At 36.1% G+C, this 18,294-nt stretch overlaps 1 protein-coding gene and 1 long non-coding RNA gene across 2 annotated transcripts in view; one reads left to right on the plus strand and one right to left on the minus strand.

The window, feature by feature from the left end:
• Positions 1–320: 320 nt before the first annotated feature.
• LOC128868553 (transforming growth factor-beta-induced protein ig-h3) overlaps positions 321–18,294 on the minus strand; it is a 44,016-nt gene continuing 26,042 nt past the window's right edge. The window contains exons 3-8 of the mRNA XM_054110770.1: positions 17,324–17,480; positions 4,753–4,941; positions 4,270–4,543; positions 3,689–4,157; positions 1,221–1,921; positions 321–1,141 (exon numbers count right to left, since the gene is read on the minus strand). Of these exons, the coding sequence (XP_053966745.1) occupies positions 659–1,141; positions 1,221–1,921; positions 3,689–4,157; positions 4,270–4,543; positions 4,753–4,941; positions 17,324–17,480 (2,273 nt within the window). The 3' untranslated portion in view covers positions 321–658. The remainder of the gene's footprint in view (positions 1,142–1,220; positions 1,922–3,688; positions 4,158–4,269; positions 4,544–4,752; positions 4,942–17,323; positions 17,481–18,294) is intronic.
• Positions 4,567–4,854, plus strand: LOC128868557 (uncharacterized). Its single transcript, XR_008455135.1, has 2 exons — positions 4,567–4,608; positions 4,696–4,854. It is a non-coding gene; the product is annotated as an uncharacterized LOC128868557 (long non-coding RNA).

Genomic DNA, 18,294 nt, shown 5'->3' on the forward strand with positions numbered 1-18,294 from the left:
ATTTCTCTTCGAGAATTTTGGAATGAGTTCGATAGCGTAAGTATCGAGTACTTCTCTCCCATACTCTTGTAGCATCGATACTTTTCTTCAATACATTTAACGAGTACAGATATCGATTACATGGCGCTATCGGAACAACTCTGCACAGCCATAGCCACAGGATTATAATTTCGATCTGGATGATCTCAACTGTCTTCTTTGTATTTTGTACTTTTAATGTGTAATCACGTAAAGTTTGTTAACAATTATTTTGGGACACTTTGTGTTTTACGCAGTTAATTCTATATTCTCCTTTCCCCTACATGAAATAAAACGAAGGATTAGTTTTTTGGATTTTTTATTTAATCATTTCGCGAATATAAACATTCACAATTCGGTGTAATACGTACATATAAATATAATATAATTTATTAAAAAAAAAGGTCGTATTGTATATATTCGAATGTAGATCAGATTATATTAAATAAATACACACAAATAAAAAATATCGCAATGTTAAGCTTTTATCGTATTTTTTTTTAATTAATTACCGCCCAATGCTTATTAGATGTATTGCTTACTTATTCTCAGAGAACTAAACATCATACATACAAACGTTTATATAACTACATATGCACTTATGTATGTATGTATTCATGTTTCACCAAAGAACAAGTGTTTAGAAAAAGAAATCACCAAAGCTCTCCACATCAGGCTGATATTGCTGTTGTGGCCGTTGTTGTTGTTGACGTCTGTGAGGAACTATGATGTCATTGATCTCGTGCACAATGCCATTCGTGGCGATCGCATCACACTTGGTCACACCGGCATTTTCGATCTTCGGACGACGGTCGCGGGTGATGCGTAAATGTGCGCCATTAAGTGACTCAATCGAACGCACAAATGGCCATTTGGTTGGTATAATACCGGCACAGCAGACAACATCATTCACAATATGTGTCTTGATCAGATTCTCCAATTCGGATTTGTCTTTAGTTAAAGTTGTCTCCCAGTCGGCAACTTCCTCGAACACATCATTCTTGGGCACGAGCAGTGTGAAGCTGTCACTGGCATTTGTCAAGACACTGGTTAGATTAGCAGCACGTACCAATTCGAGGAATTTACTATACATGGGATTGGATTCTAAGAGTTGCAACAGATTCTGGAAATGGCAAAAAGAAATGAATTAAATAAATCAGTGAAGTTATTTGAGTAATGTTGGTTGGTATATCTGTATTTACCATTTTTGGTGGTACAAGCGGTTTGTCCACTTGATGCAACACTGAACCGCAGCTTTCGTCATCGAAATGTACGAGACGTGCACAGTTGACCGTAGCACGGTTCATAACATTGGAGAAGAGCGCATGCGTAGAGTAGAGGTTTACACGCACCTCTGGACCGGCAACGGTGGGCAAAGTGGTATCAGTCAAGTCACAGGTCTTTGTCATCGGTTGCACGACATGGTAGTTAAGGAATTCAACCAATTCATCATTATTACGCAGCTTTTCAGGTGACTCAGCCAAAAGTTGAGCCCACTTCGTACCTTGCAATGCCTTGTCCGTTGGTGCGAACACAGTCACATTATCCATGTCATCGTAGTTGTTATCCAAGCCAGCGGCCTCAAGTAGACGCTTAAAGATAGTAACATTCTTCTCTTGCATCAACGTCGATAGCGGCAAAGCCGACATCGTTGGTAGAATCGTATCAATTACATGCAACACGCCATTTGTGCCCATTATGTCCGCTTCAATGATTTTCGCAATGCCATTGATGACGACCGGCTGCTCACCGATCAAATCGGCAACTTCTGACTTGCCAGCGGCAGATTCGCTGCGATTGAAACGCATCGCTTCACCAAGCACATTGTAGGCGGTTGTCTTGGCACCAGGTATGGAGGCAACGGAACAGAAGGTCAAATCGAGAATGTGATTCTTCAGAATATCTTGGAGGGTAAAAGAAGCAAAAATAGAATTAAACATAAGTGCATACATATATGCGACCATATATACACAACATAGAAATATACATTAGGGTTCTTTACAAAATATTGTAGGTACTTATTTCCCATCGGCACTATAAAATGTATTATATTTCAAGACTACGCTCAAAATATTTCGGAAAATTATTAACACTTAGGTGAGTTGGGCCGATTTGAATGTATCTCAAAAAATATTATTTCGGATCTGTTGGTACCATTTTTTAACATTTTTATATAGACCTTTTAAGTTTAGACACTCCTATCTGAGGTGATATTTTGGAAAGAATATTTTTAAAAGCAAATTTTATTTATAAAACACTCGATCTTTGAAGTTCCCGCTCGCGTAAATTGTATTATTTTTCCCGAAATATTTTAGCGAAATTCTTAAAATATAATACATTTTATAATTCCGGTGGAAAAACTGCAACTTTTTATTGGTGAGGCACCCTAATAAACTTACTTATGAGTATGCAATCAAATTCATTGACTAACACTTTTAACTGCAGCTGATGAATCATGTATTCTTATTTTTTGTTGGTTATCGCACCAATCAAGAAGAATTAATCATAAATTTAACTGAAGACTGCTATCCTGTGATTCATGAATTCTTATCTTTTGGTATACTTGTCTAGAGAATTGGAATACATCTTTTCGTATACTTGTCTATATAATTATAATACCTTTTACTAGAAAAACGGACTTCAAAGTAAATCAATGGAATGCAAAACATTGCAACTGCCTAAACCAAAAGATTGAAATCAAATTAGAAAAAAAATTATAAAGCTTAAATCAGGATTAAAAAGAAAAAATAATAATTTTTTAGTGTTGCTTTTCGAATGAGATGCTACAGCGAGCATAAGAAGTAGACATCTCGGTATGATACGACCAGAAGTAAGACGCATACGCTTGACCTCACCCAGTTTTATACTACGTTTACTGCGGAAGCAGGGTTCAGACGGGCTATTGTGATGAATAGGAGACATAGAAGATCTTCCTTTTTATCCTTGAGGCGACACTCAAGGCGCTGTCATCGTATAAAGTTAAGTCCTCACTTGTCCTTGAGTGTATAGAGGGACTGAATTTGTTAGAAATGCACAAATGCATCCGGATCCCAGGACACAAGGGTATAATGGGAACGAAGTAGTGGACGCATTGCACCCGAGATCTTCCTTCCTATGGGACAACACACCATCAAGGAGAAACTTAGGATTGAAGAGTTAAGACTAAGGGAGGTTAGCCGGCACCTAATTATGGGGGCGAAATCCTTACCTCAAAAGAGGTTTAGGAAACTCATAAGCCCCCTAAGGATAAACTGAGAATGCTCACGGGCACTCTCACAGGTCATTGCAGATTGCGCAGCCATCTGCCTAGGATTAGGATATGTTACAACGACTTTTGTCGTTTCTGCGACTAGTCCCCGGAAACTCCATTACCCTTCTCCTTGAATGCGATGAATACATCTTGGGCAATTCAAGCCAGAGAAGTGGCACAGAGTTTAATAAGGGAACTAGGTTTGGATGAGGTACTGTGATGAGTAGTGGACACAATAGACCATGAGGTCGAAGTACAAACCTTAAATCTATCTGTTCTATTCCTTCAATGTTTCCAATTTGTTTGGTCCTAATCAGAGCTAACAAAAAATCATTACAATCACTTGTGAATTCAATCAAATGAATAATTTAGCTAAAAACGACTGACAACTCTGGTGCGTATGCCTACATATTTACTTACTTGCAGCACAGCCTTTGCCCTCTTTGAGTGCACGTCGTAGATGTGGATCTACTTTCTCGAAAGCATCATCTGTTGGCACAAAGACGGTAACTGGTTTCTCACCCTCCAACAGCTCATTCAATTTAGTGGTCTCCAGAACAGTGCGCATAATTGACATATCGGCGCGTTCGCGTATTAAATCCATAATATTCTTTGTCACTGGCTTCATTACACCATCCAAGGTGTGAACCAAACCCTGTTCCGCCAACTTATCATGTTTCTCAATTGGTATACAGTTGGCTGTAAAACGGTAGGGTTCATCGCCCAAAGCAAGTGGCACCTCAAAGGTATTGATGCGTATGAGCTGATCAGGTTGCTGAGTCTTCAGTAGCTGATCGTTTTTGAGATCATACATACTGATTTCACCATCAACAATATGACGCTTGTACAAGTTCATCATGGCACCATCGGCCTTAGGCTCAACGGCGTTCTAAAAATAATAAAAAAATACATACTTAATTAATAATTCTTTCTTCATGAGACTGAGCGCGAATGTCGATCGATCGAGCGATCGATTTATCAATTTATTTTGTTCCACTTACATTTTCGCTTTGCAATTGTTCAATGTAGCTATTGAATGCTGCATCTACGGGCATGAAGATGGTCACGTTTTTATTTCCAAAGACTTCGCCAATGCCGATGTTCTTAGCAGTCGCCACGAACTCTTTTGCTCCCATATCGGCTGCAGTTGCATCGATGCTTTTAATTTCCATTTTCTCACATGGTGTTGCGAAGTCGGCATTACGTGGACGTCCATAACCATGACAGCACTGACGTGTTACGGTAACTGTCTTCCTTTTGCCATTTTGTGTTAAGCTATTTTGTATGTATATGTGCATATGTGTGTGTGTGTGTGGGCAGTGGAAAAGTAAATGGAAAAGGTGATTTAGTGAAAAAGCGTATCTTTCACAAAACAAAGTTTTTCTTGCATCTTTATTGAGATTTTTTTGATTGTCTATTTTTTTTAGTCTTACGCAATCGTGAATAATGATGCAAGCTGTGTACAACGAAGATGGAATACTTACACGCGAGTGCAGACGTATTTATTATGTTTCTCAACACATGAATTAAGACTTATTTGAAATTGTCCGAAAATGCTTGGTCTCACATCAACGGTTTCTGAAACGCCCGGCAAAATCTCATCAGTGTCACTCGCATCGGCTTTGGAATCGATTACTTTTTCGTCCTCTTCCTTGTCGGTGCAGACATTTGGACTGTAAATAAAAGCAATTAACAATATTTTTATATTTTATAAGTTTATGCATGCATGTGTTTTTATTCAATCATATTTAGTCTATTGTATGTATGAGTATATGTATTTGTAACAAGTAAAGAACTACTGTATGACAACAGCTAATTTTTTCCAAAATATCAAGATGTCGGTAATGGATTCTGATAGAGAAGACAAAAAAAAAAAAAATGCGTGTATCGACAATTTGAAAGTTTAACCCAGAACTTTTTTTTGAGGGATCAAAGTTTTCACCCTTTCCAACATTTTTAATGGTAGATTGGCACAACAAATGGTGTGATCTTTATATCTTAGATTCTCATAACTTAGATATAAAATAAATAAATTATTGGCGCGTACACTTCGGTTAGGTGTTTGACCGAACTCCTCCTACCATTTGTGTTGTGCGTCTTGTTGATGTTCCACAAATGGAGGGACCTACAGTTTTAAGCCGACTCCGAACCACAGACTTTTTAAAGGGAGATTTTTCTTGGCAGAAATAAACTCGGAGGCTTGCCATTGCCTGTTGAGGAGCGACCGCTATTAGAAAAAACTTTTTCTATTATTTGATGTTCATGTACGGGGACTCGACCCTACGCACTGCCGAATATTGCGTGACGACTTAACTTAACTTAGATATATGAGGGTTTGAAATGTACCATAAAAACAAAGGCTCTTTCAGTACGTTTGTTCAAAATATGCTTCTTAACAATTATATGTGAAAAATAACATCATTTAAATGCCCACCGTATACAGGGTGTGATAAGAAAATTAAAATTTCCATTGACTCGCTCACACATTATCGCATTTAGTTCAGCAATCTCGGCCCGAAGGTTCGTATCGTAAACTTTAATTTTCAAAACATCTCGCAAAAAGTAGTCTAATGAGGCTAGATTGCATGACCAGGTGACCAGTTTATTAAACCATTACGTGAAATTAATCGAACGGGAAACTTAGATCGCAATAAAGCAATGTTTTACCGTATTATGTGACTTGTGGCTCCATCCTGTTGAAAATAAAAATCATCTATATCGTTCCATCGATTGTTCTTAGCGATGTCCATTGACAGTAACAGCTCTTTCATTTGCATCTTCGGGGAAAAACAAGTCGATTATTCTGCCAGTCCAAAATTGCACCAAGCATTTAAGTGAATGTAATGATTTTTCTGGTGGCCGCGGAGTCGAATGGGTTGGTGCGTGACTACAATTCATAGGTGCACAGCTTCGAGTCTCCGTGCATGAAACATCAAGCAATAGAAATCGTTTTTTCTAATAACAGTCATTCTTTGGCAAGCAATGGCAAACCTCCGAAAAACCATTTACCGTTCAGAGTCGGCCTAAAACTGTAGGTCTCTCCATTTTGTCGAGCAACATCAAGACGCAGACTACATAAATACCTATGTAATTGTTGCGATGTTGAAGGATGTTCAACAATACTTTGTGCTACAGCAACAACATTCTCAACAGAACGTACGGTTTTTGGTCGTCCAGCCCTTTTTCTATCCTCGATAGAACCAGTTTCTTGACATTTTTTTACCAACTTTTGAATTGTAAATTCATTCGAACCATTATTTTCACCAAAAAGTTTACGAATATTGCGATATGTGGTTCTTCAAGGTCGAACATTTTATAATAAATTTCAATACGTTCAACGCATTGTCCTATCGTGTAAAATTGTACATCTGTTTACTTAACAAATGTTAAAGATTGCACTAAAAAAAAGGACATATTGGCCTCATTTTTGAAAGACCATTTATTTATCACAAAATACTACTATAAGGCTTTTAATACAGCAAAGCCCAAGTTTCTACTTAAACGCCCGAAATAAATCGAACGTATTGTATATATCAAAAGATTTCGCCAATTTGAAACCAAAACATATCTTTTGCCAGAAGTAACGCAAATTTTTTCCCCAACCGGATACTGTTGAAAATTTCAAATACTTACATAGGGGAATATTTGGCAATCGTTTGGCTTGGTCTAAACAAATACTTGCTTTATACCATTCGTCATTTCTACCGTTGCAAAGTTTCTGCCGGCTTCGGTGCGTCAGAGCTGCGGGTTGATAAAAAATGAGCCAATGAGCCATTGCTATATCAGTAAACACCCTTCAGAAGAGAACGTGAATTCATCATCTTGACGAACGTAGTGGTAGGCTGTCGACATCAAAATCTGATGACAACATCAATAAAGGGAAAGAAAAGGTGATCAATAAAGCAAATAACCCACCAGACCAGTGGCAGATCACGTGAACATTGCTTATGGATCCGTTCAGGATATGGTAGTAGTTAATGATTTAGGTTTGCGCTGCGTTGCTGCAAAGTTGATCCCAAAAAAGCTAAATTTCACGCAGGAAAGTAACCCCGTTGATATCGCCAAAGACATGATTTCCAATACTGAATCCGAAGCATTCATTAAACGCATCATTACAGGAGACGAAACGTGAGTTTATGAGTACGATACAGACATCAAGCGAATGAACCGAAACCAAAAAAACCACATCGTCTTCAGCCAAAAAAGAAAGTGGTACTCACGGTTTTTATGGATTATCAGCAATGAAGCAATTCGCCAAAAAGAAACGATTTGTGAGAAAACAACTCGTGGATTTCGCACCATGGTAAGGCACCCTTGCACAGTCCACCATATTTTTTGTCTGATCGCGTAAAGAAAAAACACTACGGGGAAACGTTTTTACAGCCGAAAGGAAATAATGGAGAAATCTAAGACGGCTATGATGGCTATACCGAAAATAGAGTTGCAGAAGTGTTTCGAGAGCTGGATCAAACGCTGGCATAATTTCAATATAGTTGATGGAAAGCACTTTGAAGGCGATAATATCATCAATAGATTAATATTTTCTGAATATATTCCGAGAACTTTTTGATCATATTTCATTTCGTTGTCATGCTGAAAAAATCCAAAAAGGTGCTTATTTCTTCCGCCGCTACTGTAGCCTAATCTCTTAAAATTAATACTTTGGCAACCATCGTACGACAACAATGCAAATTCAAGGCTTCTCAACAACTTAATTTTTAAATTTATATTCAACTCCAGCATTCAAATGACATTTTGTTTACTTGATGAATATTAAATCAAACGAAATGTGAAATGACTGTGCTTTCTTCGTGGAAAAAAGACGAGCCAATAAAATTTAAGCGGCAATTATTAAAAATGAGATTTGCGAGCTTACATTTAAGCTTGTATATCACTGTAATGTTTCTTATGCATACAAAAGCACTGCATTGCATTGTATAATACATACAAATGTGCACGTGTACAATAGCTTACATTTCCACACCAAAAGTTTTTTATAAATTTATTTCAAAATCGCAGCTTTTCAAATCGACCTATTGTTAGCACAAAGTTTCAACCTGAGAGAGAAAATTGATACTTTTAGATTCAGCGGCACAAAATTTAATTACAATATTTATTATTATTATTTTGTTTTTGTAACTTAATGGTACAATTTTAATTCATTTTTCAGGTATTTAAACGCATTTGTAACGCTCCAATTGCGACATAAATTTAAAGCCGTCTGGTTACGCCACTCAATTTGTATTAAGCTTTAGCAAAATTATATTAATTAATTTATAGAAATATATATCTTAGATAAGTACATAGCTACATATGGTACATACGTACGTGTACATATAATACTTAATTCTGTCTGTGATTAATAACTAACTCGCCCAATATTTAGCGATTCTAGAAGTCTCAGTTGAAACCGACCCGTACCCGTACGGGCAAACGTGCAAACAGCTTTAATTAGCGACACATATTCTCTAGCTCAACAAATAATAGTTACTTATATGTATGACCGTGAAAATTCTAAATGCTTTGCACATTTCTCTATACTGAACTACTTTTGAAAACAAATTGATTACTCATAACCGGTAATTATGTGATGGTATGAACTAATTAACTTTCTACTGACGATTACAAGTGATTTAAGTTAAAAGTTCTACCCCACAAACGTCAAACGAATAACAAGGCTATACGTGCATAGATACTCATTACAATGACACGTAGCATTAATTTACATACATACTTTAAAAGTACGACTTTAATTACAAAAATATTATTACATTAGCCGCTTTCGATTCGTCACTTAACCCTTTAATGCCCATATTAAATGAGGCGCGACAAATTTATTTTAAGATACGATATAAATAAGGTAGGAGATACGAGGTGTGTTCAAAAAGTATCGCGAATTTTGTGTTTTTTCAAAAATTAATTATTTATTCATTAATATCTATTTTGTCCCCTTCAAAGTAATCCCCATGAGATATTATGCACTTGTGCCAACGTTTTTTCCAAGCTTCGGAGCACTTCAAAAAATCATTTTTTAATCTTTTTCAGATCCTCCTTCGATGCCATCTTTATCTCGTCAATCGTAGCGTATCGTTGTCATTCATGGGCCTCTTCAGTTTCGGGAACAATGAAAAGTCACAGGGGCCAGATCTGAGAAATACGGTGGCTGTGGCATCATTAGTGTGTTGTGTTTGGCCAAAAAGTCGCGCACAAGCAACGATGTGTGACCAGGGGCGTTATCGTGACGCAAGAGCCAATTTTTGTTCTTCCACAAATCCGGGCGTTTCTGGCGGATTGCTTCGCCCAAATTGCACATAACTTGCAGGTAATATTCCCTATTGACCGTTTTACCCTGTGGCAAGAACTCTTGATGCACAATGCCCCTGCAATAGAAGAAAACAGTAAGCAAAACTTTTACAGAGTCTAACATCTCATTAGCAACGTTCATGCGATGCTGCTTTTGGTCGAAATTGAGCAGTTTTGGGACGAATTTTGCGGCGACCCGTCTCATGCCCAAATCATTGAAAAAAAATCGAATGGCACGAGGCAATCGATATGTCTAGGTCCTGAGCAACTTCTCTAACGGTGATTCGACGATTGGCCAATAGCATTTTCTTCACTTCATCAATTTTTTCGTCTGTTGTTAAAGTGGTCGGGCGTCCGACACGCTTTTCGTCGTGCACAGCTTCTCGGTCTTCTGAGAACATTTTGTACCACCTATAAACGTTGCTTTGGTCCAAAGTAGCTTCTCCGTATGGCACATTAACTGAACATTCAAAATGGTCGGCATGAGTGAGAGACATGAGTACCAACATATCGCCACAAAAAAATCGAAATTAGAATATACGTAACCTGCGAAAATTCAAAATTCGCGATACATTTTGAACACACCTCGTATACTTATATGAAAATAAGACATAAATATGAATTAATATCAATTTCGAAGACTTATCTGTAGATTTTATATATCCCTAATTCTTCTTCTACTTGATTGGCGGCGTTTGATCTAGCTCTCGAAACATTTCTGGAACTCTATTTTCGATATATCGGTCGGAGCCGTCTTTTTTGACTCGATCAAACAGGAAAAAATCGAAGGAGCCTTATCAGGTGAATTCGATGGGTGTAGGATTGTATTCGTTTCGTTCTTGGTCAAAAATTCAAAGATGATGGTGGCACTGTGTTAGGGTACGTTACAATGGTGCAAAATCCACGAGTTGTTTTCCTACAAATCCTTTCTTTTGGCGAAATGCTTCACGAAAATGTCTCATAACGCCCAAATAATGGTTCTTAATAACTGTCTCACTTTCTGGCAAAAAATCGTGGTGTTCAATACCGTTGTAATCCACAAAAATCGTGAGCACCGCTTTCTTTTGTGACTAATGCGTTTGATAAATGTTGGGTCGGATTGAGTCTTAGAAATCATGTCTTTAGCGATATCAACGCGGCCCCTCTTTGCATAAAATTAAGCTCCTTTGGGGCCAACTTTGCAGCAACACAAAAACTGATATTGAGAGAATATGAAGGTTGCGCTTTTCGTGAATCGCTATTCGACTCTCGGTGAATTTGGCAGAATTGGCTTTTGAGCTGACGAAATTCTAGATTTTTGTTTATAAACAACTTTTTATTCTATGTTCTCTTTTCTATCACCCTATTCACATTACCCTAACCTAACTTTTCGTTTTCGTTTCATAATATGTATTCGCTATTTTCACACAATGCTTAGATCTGTCTCTCTACCTACATCATAGTTACGCTCTTTTTTCCACTTAAGGCCCGAAACAGAATTGCAGCGGACAGCGGGTAACGGTTTGATGGGAGGTAAACAGCTGATCTAGTCCCGTCGGAAAATTCGGTCGGTCAACACAATTGCAACGTGGACGGTAAACACTTTCAGCTGACAAATTTGTGGTTACAATAAAATTAATTTTGTATGGAAATCTTTTCTTTCACAATTTTCTTGTGCAAATGGAATATTACTTGCTTTTTATTTGCTTGCTGTTGCTGATAAACAAACAAATTGTCATCAAGTAATCTAAAATATAAATAAATTTAAATATTTTCCCGTCGTAAAACTAACCGACGGCAAGAAAATCATGCGATTATGTAAATGTGTTCTAATTTTGACAGCGGGTACCCATCAGCCAGTGACCCGCTATCCATTGTAATTCTGTTTAGCACAAAAGTCTGCGCAATCTTGTATTATATCATTCGCGACAAAAATTGCACTTAAATTAAGACATTTATTTCCCTGCCTTTTAAAAAAATGTATTAAATGAATTATCTGTCATTTTAACCGGTGAACTTATGAAATTCTTCGGGTATAGCTTATTCTATTTAGAACTTTCGAGTGTACTTTGAAGTCATATATTGGATCATATTTTGCTCTGTTAAAGTGATGAAAATGTGAAATTTAACATAAACTCTATGGGAAATCAAACAATTACGGGGAATGCTACTGGAGTGACTGGTCGGATATAAATCCAGGTCGTTCCAGTAGAACGTAGAACCGACAGCCATGGAAACGAAGTAATTGGTTTTCTACCTTTTTTCACGATAGAAACTGGAATTTTTAGCATGTCCCCTGCATCAGCTTTTTAGTTTATGAACTAATTCACAATGGACAAGAAAAAATAATGTTAACTACGTCTACATTAATACCATACATATATTTTAATTCTCACTTCGTGCATCTTTTACGTTTAAAGCATTTTTGTTTACGATATTAGAAGAAAAGCTTAAGAAAGTATGAAGCTTCGGGCTATTTATTTTCTACATTTTTTGCTACATTTTGTGATCAATACACTTAAAATTGCTTTATGAGGCTCTTTTGTATGTTCAAATTTAGAGAATGAGGCAATAACCTGGCGTCAACTCTATCAATTTCATATCGCCAGATCTTAGCACATTCTTAAGATGTTTCCCAAATTTGCTATACTATTATAAGGCGTGCTTGCATCTTTTGAACTTAGAAGTATTAGACAAAAGAAGATCGATTCTTGCGTTGACTTACATCTTTCACATTACACAGAGAGTTTAAGATTTTTCGCAGCTCACAGAAATAATATATCTTCACATTCGTTTCCTTGCAGATAATGTAAATTATTCTTGTCGTGCTATTAGTGAATTTAATCAGATCTCAACTTTCTTTCTTATTTCGCCTTGCCTAAATCAATTTTTATCAAAAATTAAATTAATTAAGTTCCTGGGACATTCAGATTGTAATAAGAATTTATTCATAGATTAAATAAATATAATATAATAAATATTTGCTCTGCATACACCACTAATTGGTAATTTTGCAACTGCAACAATTCTAGTCACTCTCGATCTAATATGACTTCTCCAATGAAATATCAGTTCATGAACCAGCATGATTGCTGAGTGTCTGGCTTTTCACTGCAGCGCACATATGTAAGTACTTATAATAACATATGAGTGTATACACACATACCAACAGTGTGCCTTCGAAAGCTTTGCGTTAATTTGTCGGCCGGTCGAAACAAACAACTTGACTGCTGGCCAGCTGTTGTTGCAATCGTTTCTAATTAATTGCTCTTATATATTGTATTTTTCCTAATGCTAAAACACAGAATAATCTGCAAGCGCTATAGAGTTTACCGATTGGCTCACTGTTTAATGGTTCTTTTTTACTGTTTTTTTTTATTGTAGATGTGCCCAAACGAGATATGCACATTCGTATAAATATACAACAAACCTGTGGGCAAAGTGCAATCATAAATGTCGAGTGGACGCGAGTGAGTACATTGGCGAACTATTGCATGCGCACGCACGTATGTACATATGTATATGTGCATGTATGCACGCATGTATCTACATATGCATGTATTCAGCATTTACAAATAAATTTAAATGAAAGCTCACAACAATGCTGACCGCAATAAATAGCTGGGGAGACATTCATTATTTAGTAGAAATTTCACGAATTCGCGGGAAAGTTGAAAATTCGCCGCTTAGGCTCAAATTGGCGCTTTAGCGCTATATTTTTAAGTATATTACTTAACTTTTTGTGTTAGTATTCCTGTATGTAAATATTGAGGGATGTGCATAACAGTACATCCATTGTTTAGCTACAGTCAATTATCAAGTGTTGGCACACACGTACGCCTAGTTGAATATATGTACAGATCTATGTATGTATGTACTCGTTAATAGTTCCAGTAAACTAAAATGGGATGTGGAAAAGGGGAAGATGTACGACAATGATAGGGCAAAATTCAAAGACGAAAATTCTACAAAGTTCCAATGACAGACAAGCTTTATATCCACTGACGATGTTTGTGTGCCCATATATACATATTCGTAGGCTCAGTAAGCGTTAAGCGTAGTCGTAAGCGTGAGTCAAACTGTATTGGATGTTGATATAAAAAATTATTATTTTTTGTTTAATTTTTAAAAACTTGTAGTCCTCGTGATAAGACTATACCAACTTTTTTGTTTGTTTGCCCATTAAGTACCTATCCGAAAAAATATTGATTATCGTTAAGAGCATTTCGATTGGTGAAAAAGTTAGTTAAAATTGTATGCAAGTCTACATATTATTCTTTTTAATTAAATTTCGATTGTGTTTTGGATTATGGCACTATTGAATTATTGTTTTATTTAACGCGTTTTAGTGATGGATGTAAACTTTCGTCCTTCACCGAAAACTGTGAAAAAAATACATAGTTTGCCTACATTTACATGCCCAACTACAAGGTGACGCAAAATTAATCATCCGTTCTCGTTTTTGAATAAATTTATTACTAAATAAATAAAAAAAAATATTTTGAGTGATGGAAATCTTTATTTTGATCTTTACGCGCTCCATTGCTTGTCTACATTGCATACCGCAGCTGTCTAGTTTACAAGTGTCACATATGATTGACGTACGACGCCATTTGCAACAATTATAAACCTTCAGATAGGCTAACTCATTTTGCGCCACCTTGTATGAGTGCACCTATAAACGAGTACAAACTATAGTGGTGCCACCATGGACCGCAAATAAAAAAAACACCCTCTGCACAATGAACGCATTTACGGGTTGACTCTAATTGAATTGGAGGAAGCAATTTAGTTGATCTCGCGATCTGATTGAAAGAGAGTACTCTGGCATATGCCGGCACTTACAAATACACTCGTAGCGTTCATACATTCCATATATGTATGTATGTATTTGTGGGCAATTTTAAAAAGGGACTCTCAGACCAGTCTCCGTCACACGAAACTCAATGCGTTCTGCTTTTCTATTCATCATCATCGACTCAATGGGTTGCAAAAAATGTGCAAATTAACTACGAACGATTTCACTTTACTACTAACAAACGGCGAAATTGTCTCGGCTTGATGTCAATGAACACGATTCAATATGCTGTACTGTATATGTTGTGGATTTCTACTTTACTGCTTTCTGTTTTTTTGCTACATATCTATCTTTTGTGCTTTGCTAAATAAATATTGACGCATTTCTGTTATTTACATTTCATATTTTAAATTTGTTTAACCATAATTTCTCTGTGAGTTTCGCTTGAAATGTGATCAAGCGGCCTCAACGTAATGTATGTATTTGTATGTATGTATGTATTCCTCAGCAATGAAAGTTTGTATGAAGAATATTTGCAAACTATTAATGGAAATATAAATTATTTAGAAAATAAATAAAACTGCAATTTTATTCAAATTAGCAAGCAGTAAACGCAATTATTTTAAAGATTATGAAATCAAAAATAAATTGTGTGACTAATTTTTTAAATGGGGAAATATTAAAACTATTATTATTAAGAAAGGCAAAAATGCGAACTTTAACTTAAAATTTTATGCAGGCAGATACGTGAGTTCGACTTAAGTTCAGTTTGCTACCAATCCAGTAGCTCTAATAGTGATATTTGCAAAAATTCACAAAGAAACTTCACTAAAAGGTACTTACAATAAATAATAGGAGCTTATTGGGATAGAAAGCAAACAATTTGTTTTTAAATAAGTGGCTTTTAAAGTGTATTGTACAGGATGGTCCATTTAGCTTTAGAAATTTAATTCAATTCCGCAAAATAAAAGGTTCATATATATTGTTAAATGATTTGGAAAAGATTTTATACGAAATAGTAAATCTTGCCATTAAACATGAAACACAATTTCATTCGTAAGAATTCCACGACTCACCTTTACATAACAACCCAATTTTTGGTTATTTTCGCAAAAATTGTCAAATGGAGGCAAATCGCAGCTTCTAGAGGGTTCATTGCCATCACCGTTTCGTCTGATTATTCGATTTTTGAATTTTTTTAATGATGCGCAAATTTGTTAAGCAAAAAGTGACTCATTTGTAAAATGTCTAAATATAAAATAATTTGTTTTAAGCCTTACATTTGTTATTTATTAAAATTAGTAATTAAAATTCCAAACGCTTGATGGACTACCCTGTATGTATGTATGTATAAGAGGTGGTTTTGCTCTGCGTTTTTCGAGTTTACCGTAGGTATGCGATAACTTCCTGTTGAAAAAATTGCTCAATCCCATTTCCTTATTTTAACCGCTGCATATTAAAGCATTTTAAAATTCCATTAAAATCGTTAGAAACTAATAGAAAGTTGTTTGTCTTTTTTAATTAGGATAAAGTGTTTGAGCTGTTTTGCAAGATCTTGGTACCCTCATCGCAAAGCAGTTCAAACTTCTTAAATAATTGGTGAAATAAAAACATATTTTATTTAAAATTAGTTGGCAATCCTATTGAAAATATTTTTTGACTTAAGTTCTCTAAAACGCAACTTATTTGATACCAATTTTATAATGTTTAATTAAATTTGTAAATATATATTATATATATATATATAATTGGCACAATTGGGTGTTTAGCCGAGCTCCTCCTCCTATTTATGGTGTGCGTCTTGATGTGGTTCCACAAATGGAGGGACCTACAGTTTTAAGCCGACTCCGAACGGCAGATATTTTTATGAGGAGCTTTTTCATGGCAGAAATCCACTCTACAATCGGAGGTTTGCCATTGCCTGCCGAGGGGTGACCGCTATCAGAAAAATGTTTTTATTAGTTTTGCTTTCACCGAGATTCGAACCTACGTTCTCTCTGTGAATTCCGAATGGTAATCACGCACCAACCCATTCGGCTACGGCGGCCGCCTAATGATTAATAAATGAATAAATTTTTAAATAACCTATACGAATATTCTCAGGTTTAAGTTTCTATAAATTGAGCTAAACTTGAGCTTCACGTAATTTTAGTAGACGTACTAAACTGAGCATTTTTAAAAACGGTCCTCTTTTATGGTTGTGAAACCTGGAAACTCTGCCAGAGTATGCAATAATTAGAAAAGTATAAAATTCCCCGATCAGAAAGTCGGAAAATTGAATTGTGCTCCAAATCTGAGCATTCATTTATTTTCAGGTATCAAAAATACCAGTGATCATATTTTTCAAAAATTACAAGGAAAGGACAAAATATTTTCCCTGAAGAAAATCGTTGATATTCTTGTGATTCTCAGAGCAACCCCTACAGGAGTCCTGGATGTTTTTTACCTTACCAACTTTTTTGAGAAAAGTCATAGTAGACTGATTTATTTTTTTAGTCAAGTTATGCTAGTTAAACTAAACTATGTAAGCGAATCAAAACAAGTTAAAATAAAATTCGGAACTTTTATCATAAAAGTCATAACTAGCGAAGTATTGTTGAAAACTAATAAATTCAAAATATTACTTTTCGGGTTATTTCGGTCAATGTCGGAAAATGAGTTTATAATATTGGTTTTCGGATTATTGGCCTTTACTGATTCAGCTTTACCACCACATGATGACGTTTCAAAAATGTTATAGCTTACTTCAGCAGGCAAGAACCATATCTGAATGCTCCAAATAACGAATGCGCAGCAACGATGGCGTTACAGGATGAGAATTTATTTCAAATACAACAAGAACTTACGAACTCTTTGAATTGATTCCTTTATTTTCCCATTCGAATTTAATACATACATACATATATAATTATGTACATATTTGTTCCCGAAATCTGTTACTAACTTAATTCTATAGCTATTCAAAATCCACTTACCCCTTCCACCAGTGCTGACGGGGAGTGCCTCCAAAGCCACCGAAACCAAAACCGCCAAACGGATTAAAGAAATCATTTCCAAAGTTGGGGAACGATTGCTGGAAAAACACGCTCCCCTGGTTGCCGCCATTAATATCGCTGGTTACCACATCCACATCTGCGAGAGAAAGGTAATTAGCATTCTTAAACTTATATGCAATAAATAAAAATAGTATTTAGGGATAAGACAATTTTTAGGTAGCAGATCTAAGTCTAGATTAGATTAGATAGATTAGATTAGATTTAGCTGCTCTCCAGTTTTTCTGCTCGGCATATACCTATGTACATATATACAAGGTGGGGTAAAATTAATCATTCATTTTGTTTTTGAATACCTTTTTACTAAGTAAACAAAAATATTTTGACTGCTTGTATGTTTGTTTGCATTGAAAGTAAATGAAGACTGACTACAGAAATGATCCTGTGAAGTATAGGCGACCGCCGTAGCCGAATGGGTTGGTGCGTGACTACCATTCGGAATTCACAGTGAGAACGTAGGTTCGAATCTCGGTGAAACACTAAAATTAAGAAAAACATTTTTCTAATAGCGGTCGCCCCTCGGCAGGCAATGGCAAACCTCCGATTGTAGAGTGGATTTCTGCCATGAAAAAGCTCCTCATAAAAATATCTGCCATTCGGAGTCCGCCTGAAACTGTAGGTCCCTCCATTTGTGGAACAACATCAAGACGCACACCACAAATAGGAGGAGGAGCTCGGCCAAACACCCAAAAAGGTTGTACGCGCCAATTATATATATATACAATATATATGTCTGTTTGTTTACTGCAGCTGTCTACTTCAAAAGTGTCAAATATGATCGACGTACGACGCTTTTTGAAAAAATTATTAATCTTTATTAAAGTCAGTCAACTTTTGAAAAATTTTTTCGAACTCAAGCGATGACGGATAAAAACAATGTATCCGTCCTTTGA

Source organism: Anastrepha ludens, chromosome 2 (genome assembly GCF_028408465.1).
Source record: "Anastrepha ludens isolate Willacy chromosome 2, idAnaLude1.1, whole genome shotgun sequence".
NCBI lineage: Eukaryota > Metazoa > Arthropoda > Insecta > Diptera > Tephritidae > Anastrepha > Anastrepha ludens.